Raw genomic sequence first — 8,346 nt, forward strand, 5'->3', positions numbered from 1 at the left:
ATATATATTCTTTTATTTCTAATCCAGGCTAGATTAATTATTAAGGAAAACAAAACAATAATTTCGCATTAGAGCACAGGTTTTAGGTCGATTAAAGATGACGTTTGCAATAAAATATGAGTGCTAAAAATAACACGAGCACAGAGTAATTGTACAACAACTGTACTGCAATGGAAGAACCCACTTGCTGCATATGTTCAGAGTTTACAAGGTGGTTTTAAACAGGAAAAAAAACAGCCAATAAACTCAATAAAAATGCAGAAAGGAAAACAAATTTTTGGCTTCTTGTCTTGGCACTGAAACTATGTTTGTGCTTAGTGCAGGGAAAAAAACTTAAAGTGTATTTTTTTTATTTTTGTATTCTACACTAGCCAATAAAGCCATTCTTATCTTAACATGCTTTTTTAGCTTTTAACTCCCAAAATGGCCCGCTTACCTCCTAAATCGAATGATCTCACTAACAGTGAATGTTTAAACATGGGTTTGCTTCCCATTCTGGTTTAATTGCAACAAAAAAAGTGGGGGATGTGGAGTGTTTCTTTTACAATAATTAGAGTTTATTCTTGTAATTGAACCTTAAATTTAAAGTTTTTTTTACTCCATTAGAGCTTCACTAAAAACATCAGAAAGGCAAATTATTAAATAATGTTTCATTATTGTAGCTTTTTGCCAACAKTTATGCTTTGTGCACTGAAATGAAACTAAAAACATGTTAGTATTTACCCACAGCAGCTGGATAATGAAATTCCAAATACTGCAGATGTGTTGTCTCAGACTTATTAGAAGATAAAATCAGGTCATAGATCTGTTCCCGTTGTAACCTGTTGCCCTCCTCTCTCTCTCTCTCTCTCTCTCCCTCTCTCTCTTCCTCTCTCTTCCTCCCACCATTTCTGTCAAATTCCTGCATCTGAAGAGCCATGTGTACAATCTGATCTGATCATTATCTTTGATCAGGACATAAAGAGAATAGGAGAGAGGGGACCGCTGAGGCCTATATGCACCTCTCTGCTCCGTAGTGTCACCATTTGGTCGAAGCTCCTTACAGTTTTGGGAAGTCCTGCTTTGCTTTTTCACGATTCGATTGAGAGGAGAGAACGTGAATCTGAAAAATGTCGATTCTCAAAAATATTTTTTTCCTTTCTTTTTAAATCTGTACTGAAAACAGGTCAGCAAACGTGACTTTTTYCACGGGTTAAACTTTTTTCCTTCTTTTTTCACACCAGGGCGAGTGTGTTGTCTGCTTTCGCCCACAGCTTTGACAGTGGCTGGTTACAGTTACAGAATGAGCTGTATGGTCAGTGCTCTGGTGTGCTGTGAATCCCTATCATCATGGGAGAGGCCCTCTCTGTTCAATGAACATTTGTTGTCAGGGATATGCACGCAGTGACCCACACACACTCTCCTCTCTCTCTCTCTCTCTCTCTCTCTCTCACACACACACACACACACATTTATCCCCGCTCCCCATGGGTAATAGAGCTGATCATGTTCTGAAAGCCTCCTCTTCCTCTCTGTGCCACAGTTCTCACGAACGTGTGAGCAGTGGCACACATTCGTGCTCAAGTGTGGATGCGCGCGATGCACCTCTGCCATTTCTCTCACGCACTCTCTCTCACACACACACACACACACTGGATCCAGTGTCATGACCGAGAAAGTAGGGTCAGACAGAGGTCAGCCTAATGCTGTTAGGGAAACAAATCCCTGTTTGCATGTACAGTGAACCATGCAGGGCCAGAGAGAAAATGCATATATGCCAAACCAGACGCTGGAAAACACACACACTGTAAAATGTTACACACACACACACACACACACGCACACAGGGAGAGTATTAATGTCTGAGAGAAAAGCTCCAAATGAAGATGGAAGACATATGTTACTCTGGATGTGTCTGGTATTGTGGTCACTCAGAAATTTTGGAGCTTGTTTTTGTGTGGTTCTGCAGCTTTTTAACTCTTTAAACGACAGCTAAAACCAGAACATTAGGTTTGCCATATCAGACTGAGGACAAGATGGCTGTCTTTTATGAAAAAAAAAAGAAAAAAAAAAGAAGTCCACAAGTGAAGTCTGTGTCYACAAACTGTGGACACTTCAGGTTTTCATGCTGCAAAAATATGTTTGGAGCCTTTTCGAAAAGTTGCATAAAAAGAGCTTAATGTCTTAATAGGTGGACGCTCCCACTCTGATTTTCTTTGCTCCTTGCTGAGTTTGTTTTAAATTCCTCAAAAGGAGTCTGAGTTTTGACCCTTTTTAATTAATACCAGAGGCATACGTTGGTTTTTGTTCCACCACTATTGATGTAAAGGTTGAATAAAGTGTGTTTTGTGTCTGAGGTGATCTGCTGTCTGTGTTGTGGTGCATACCTCCTTACATTCCAGTTACAGCAAATAGCTAGCTTACTCACAAGCTGAAATGATAAGCCTTAAAGAGACAAGGGGTCTCTCTTTTACCCACACAAGCCGAGACATACACACATTGGTTTATGCTTTTCTTTACGTAAATACAATGTAACAAACTCAAGCATTTGCAGCTGCACTCAGATTATAGCTTCATTGTGTTTTTTATTTTTTTTATCTTTCAGGAACAGGGTCACTCCAACGTTCTCCTGCAGCCTCCTAACACCACCTAACGTTTCCTGGAAGAACSTGTCCACTGCCTGCTCCCAACAAACATGGACTGTTTCCCCATGCTTTATTTTCTGTCGGTAGGTACGCAGTTTGTAGCACTTTGATGGGAAGTCTGAAGGGAGGCTAAGGAGGAGATTTTCAGTTTTTATTTACTTTTTTTAAGGGACACTTGCTCCTTATCATATGAAGAAATCGTTTCGACCCCGGGGCTGCCTCTTTTATTTGTCTGACTGCAGTGAAGGGGTGGAGTGACGAGGAATGCCCCTTAAATTGCATTTAAAACGTTGGGTTCGGGGACCAGCTGTTTACCTTTGGAGGATGTCCCCAGAGATAAACAGCAAGGGGTCTATCTGATCGTAGACTGCTTTACTGTAAACAGACAAGATTGTTTAAGGCAATTAGTGGGAATGCTCAAAGAAGATGAGAGAACTCCAAAACAAACTTTTAGAAAAGGAAAGAAAAAACTTAAATGTACATTTTCTCCTGTTTTTGTGGTAGTTTTATGTCCTCTTACCCTTCCATTCAGCTCAAATTTGTCCTAATCTTTTGTCTCCCTGTGTCATGTGCCACCCCCTGCCAGAGACATCATGATTCCTGGTAATCGAATGCTGATGGTCATTTTAATATGCCAAGTCCTGCTGGGAGAGAGCAACCATGCTAGTCTGGTACCTGAAGAAGGGAAGAAGAAAGTACCTGGCCTGCAGGGTCATTCGGCCACTCAGAGCCATGAACTGTTGCGGGACTTTGAGGCCACGCTGCTGCACATGTTCGGCCTCAAGAAGCGGCCGCGGCCCAGTCGCTCAGCCACGGTGCCGCACTACCTGCTGGACCTCTACCGGTTACAGTCGGGTGAGGCTGAGGAGGTCGGAGGGCACGGCATTGCCTTTGAGTACCCAGAGAGGTCAGCCAGTCGGGCCAACACTGTGAGGGGCTTCCACCATGAAGGTAAGGATGGGTTTTTTTGTTTGTTTTCTTATCCAAACGCACTGAAGGAAACAGAGGCAGYGTCATAAAAGATAAACTAATAATAAATGTAAGCACCAAAACAGCATTATTCTTACGGTTGCTCCTGGCAGACATTCAAATMGTTTTGGTAGTAGTTGTGGTGCGTTCTCATGGCTGAGCATTCATGGTTTAAAAAAAATGCAAGAGTTCTCCACCCATCTCACCATAACCAAAGAATCTAAGGATGTGGTTACTGAACAGCCTCTACAGAGGCTCATAAAATTCTGCTAGACAAGCTCTCCAGAGCCTAATTTGACAAAGCTCTGTGTGTTTGGTTTGTGACTGAAGGCAAAGCATACCTTCATATTACTGACTTACTCTACTTACTCCACCCAGTCGAGCACGGTTTTAAAAAAGCCTGCTCTCGGCTTGGAAACGTCGTGTGCTCCTCTGTCATKTCTCGTTTAGAAAGACCTTCCTCACCGTGCAATTTTCTTTAATGCCACTCTGCAGCCTTCTAAATAAAGCCCCCGCTGCAAACAAGATAGGTGCAGAGAGAGAGAATACTGGAGTTTGGTGGAAAAAAATACAACCTCAGTAGCTGGTAGGGCAGGAACACTGAGGAGATTAAAAAACAAGTTAAAAAAAGACATTCATGTGTTGCTCATGCTTAAAAGAGAGCATGTGTCGAGAAACTGATGGTGAACTGAGAAAACTGGAATAGCAGAAGGGCAACAAAACGACTGAGAGATGAGTCATTCGTAACGATGCTTGCCATACACACCGCTAGTAGTAGCACATGCCAACTTGTGCTAACACCGCAGACTAGTCAGGGGCAGAAGAAAGGAGCACCGTCACCAGAGGAGGAACTTCTGTCTGTGATGCAATGTGAGCTTGTGGAAGGGTTTGAACTTCTTCCTCCAAGCATTCCCTTTCCTTCTCCCCTCTGCTGAGCGATCTTAATGACAGGCTTTTGAAGCAGTTTGAGTGGGCGTGCTGGCTTTCATGGAAGCACCGCTGTGTGATGGTGTGACTCAGTTGACTGATCTCTCGGAACCACAAGGACGTATTACAGTCTGCAGCTTGACGGACAGTTAGACGAGGAGAAATGTTTACGGCGGGAAGGGCAAGCCATTCATTTGTGCATTCGATCTGGAAGATGTTGGTTTTTATTGACTGGGCGTGACAGAAATCTCTTTTTTTTTTCATACCATTACTTTTCAATTTAACAGAGCAGACAAAACACGAGGAGTGTGTGGGCACGGATTCACTTCTGACTTGAGCTTTGGTTCCGAACACACTGCATTCCCACGCAATACCGCCTTCCCCATGGGCTTTGGAGAAATGGGATTCTACTGTATTGTCTGACTCTTTAATGATTATTCATGATGAAAATGATAAATGTCTTAAGTGGACAAACTGCAGAGCTAATCAAAAGCACAGCAGGTTTTAATAACGAGAACCACCTGGGTAAGATTAGGGCCTGGGTGTGAAATAACAGGGGTGGATTGAGCAGGAAAATAGTAGACACAACATTCCTTTCCCCAACAATGGTGATCTTGCCAGAAATCTGCAGACTGCGAGTGGAACAGGGAGCCTTCACTGTGTTTATGCTGTAAGTTGTGGTGCGTTAATCACCACCCTCCTTGTAATGCATGTTTCAGCAAAGTGCTCAAAGAATGGCACTGAGAAAAAGGACAGGAAAACCTTTAAAGAAGCCTGGACAATGTGTAGTTATAKTCTTGACTACCCTGGGGGCGCTGAAAAGTGTGAAATTGTTTTTGTTTTGTGCCAATGAAAGAAAAAGTGCCGGTTAGAAAAAATATATATATCATTTTATAAATTGCTAATCCTTTAGAACCTTGATGTGCAAAGAAACAATAAAAAGATGCTTTCATGTCATTTTTAAGAAGCTCGAATTTCTGTTGAAGCTCCCAGATGTTTCTTTTTACACATCTGATCTGTACAAACGTCCCACACTTTTCCTCTTGCTCACTTTCAGAGCCCATGGAGAGGATCCACGAGCTGGGTGATGGAGAATCCATGCCTATCCGCTTCCTGTTCAACCTCAGCAGCATTCCAGAGGACGAGCTGCTGTCTTCTGCGGAACTGAGGCTCTACCGTCATCAGATTGAGGAGGCCCTCGCCGACGACCTCTTGGACGAGCAGCGCCTTCACCGGATAAACATTTACGAGGTGCTGAAACCCCCGCGGCCTGGCCAGCTCATCACGCAGCTCCTGGACACGAGGCTCGTGCGGCACAACGCGTCGCGCTGGGAGAGCTTCGACGTCAGCCCCGCCGTGCTGCGGTGGACCCGCGAGGGTCGTCCTAATTATGGACTGGCCGTGGAGGTCCTGCACCTCAACCAGACTCCGCGCCACCAGGGCCGCCACGTCCGCATCAGCCGCTCCGTGCACCAAGAGCCCGGGGAGGACTGGGGGCAGCTGCGCCCTCTTCTGGTTACTTTCGGTCACGACGGAAAGGGTCACCCACTGACCCGGCGGACCAAGCGCAGCCCTCCCAAACGGGGCCGTAAGCGCAACCGCAGCTGCCGCCGCCACGCGCTGTACGTGGACTTCAGCGACGTCGGCTGGAATGACTGGATTGTGGCGCCCCCTGGTTACCAGGCCTATTACTGCCAAGGGGAGTGCCCCTTTCCTCTGGCAGACCATCTAAACTCAACCAACCACGCCATTGTTCAGACACTGGTGAACTCTGTGAACAGCAACATTCCCAAGGCCTGCTGCGTACCAACAGAGCTCAGCGCCATCTCCATGCTCTATCTAGATGAACACGACAAAGTGGTTCTAAAAAACTACCAGGAAATGGTGGTGGAGGGCTGTGGCTGCCGCTAGCACACAAAGCTACTTCATCCTGGACCCAGAGTGGTGACATGAACAAAAGAATGTGGACACCAGAACAAATAAGAAGACTTTTTTTTTTTCAAAAAATGTTCACTTGGACCCTTATTTATAACTTTTATGAGGTGTATGTTTGTCTCACTTTTATGTTTCTTTTGACAATATGATCATATATTTTGACAAAATATATATATTTATATCTACTTGTTAAAAATAAATTGAGTCCTTATTTTGAACATGAAAATGTTGTTTAACTTTTCATAATGTACATTAGATTGTATAAGTGTTTTTATTGAGAAAATAGAAAAAAAATCTCCAAAAACTAAAAGTATATTTACTGGTAATATTTATTATTTTTATATCATACAATGAAAAAAGAAGCATTGATTGCATACCACATTTAGTCCATGTCACAAAATGCACCCTTTGTGTTTTGCAGAAATTGGAGCACTGCATGATTTTGTGTTTTTTTTTTTTTAATATTCCAGTTCATCATTTGCTTTTAATATTTTGACTCAAAAATCAAACTGACTATTCAAACTAGGTCCTTCAAACGGTAAATAATTCTTTATGGTAAAACATCTGTAATAGCCATTCAAAAGAAGATGAAACAAAAATAAAAGTTACTCTAAATCTTGATTACTTTTGTAATTTAATTTTGGATTTTTTTAGACATTTTTTTGGCATCCTAATTTTATTTTGGATCTGTTCAAATCACTTTTAAGTGAAAAAAGACACAAAAAGAAAATCTGGAACTATGTTTTCCATCCCAATGAAAGCACGGCTGGTTTATTTTAAGGTATTTTACCAATTTTGAGCGAATCATCATTAGGATTCTTTTAATTGTCATGTTTACACAGAATTTTAGAAACAAGCCATTTGCCATGTCAAAGCTGGTCTTTGAGTATGAGGACCTAATTGTTCTCAAATTTCACTTTTATGTCAATTAGGCTTACATGTGTTGGTTGGATACTTGCTAATCCAATTGCAGTTTGGATTTGTTGTTCAGCCTGACCGTGTGTGGGTGATTCTATTGTTCCTCACGTCCCCACATTAGGGGCACGGTCGTGTCGTGCGTTTTTTTTTTTTTTTTTTTTTTGCCTTAACACGAGGTGGGTGAGTCTTCAGAAGAATCAAAGGTTAGACGCTCTGTCTCCTGCCTTTGTCTTCAGCGGCTCATGCCGGCAGAGCAAAGACGCTCTGTCTCCAACCTGTGCCCCATCACACAATAGCCTTCTACATCACTTATTTACAAGCTGACGGTTGTCCCAAATTAAATGATAATGTTCAGAAGGACTCCTTTGAACTGCTGGGGGGGTGGACGTTGGTGTGCTTTGTCTTTTGAAGTATTTCGTATGCATCACTGTGCCTCTTGAACCAGTGGCCGAAATTTAAATATTGAAAGAGAAAAAAAAAGGAATCATCACAAAAATGATTTTTTTTATGAGTTCAGGTAATAGTTTAAAATGTTGTAAAATAAAAACGCAGAAACTACAAGTTGAAAAAGGTGTTCTGATTTTAAGTCAGATCTTTTCTTAAAAAGAAACGTGTCTCAAACAGATTACAAAGGGATATATGCTGGGGTTTTTTTAAATGAAAAGTCAGTGAGGTTTTTTTGCTCAGACCCATTAATTGCCCATGGACTTCTCTTTGATGCCTGCATATCAGCATCAAAAGAGGAGGTGTCTCCTAAATGAAGGGCAGACAGAAGAATGTCATTTTGAAGTGGCTGAAGGCAGAGAACAACAGGCAGCAGGAGGTTGGGAGGTACGGGCATGTGTGTGTTCAGGGAGGAGAGAACAGTACCCCCACTCCCCCCGACACACACACACATACACATACACATACACTCTGCAGGATTTCAACTGATCTACGTCTAACGTTGAGATAATCATCCAGTTTGGGCAAT

At 42.6% G+C, this 8,346-nt stretch overlaps 1 protein-coding gene across 1 annotated transcript in view; it reads left to right on the forward strand.

Moving 5' to 3' along the window:
- Positions 1–6,581, forward strand: part of bmp4 (bone morphogenetic protein 4) — a 7,378-nt gene extending 797 nt beyond the window's left edge. Inside the window, exons 2-4 of the mRNA XM_014009731.1 lie at positions 2,585–2,707; positions 3,211–3,575; positions 5,578–6,581. Coding sequence (XP_013865185.1) covers positions 3,218–3,575; positions 5,578–6,431 — 1,212 coding nt within the window. The 5' untranslated portion in view covers positions 2,585–2,707; positions 3,211–3,217 and the 3' untranslated portion in view covers positions 6,432–6,581. The remainder of the gene's footprint in view (positions 1–2,584; positions 2,708–3,210; positions 3,576–5,577) is intronic.
- Positions 6,582–8,346: the final 1,765 nt, after the last annotated feature.

Source organism: Austrofundulus limnaeus, unplaced genomic scaffold, assembly GCF_001266775.1.
Source record: "Austrofundulus limnaeus strain Quisiro unplaced genomic scaffold, Austrofundulus_limnaeus-1.0 Scaffold61, whole genome shotgun sequence".
NCBI classification, from domain to species: Eukaryota; Metazoa; Chordata; class Actinopteri; order Cyprinodontiformes; family Rivulidae; genus Austrofundulus; species Austrofundulus limnaeus.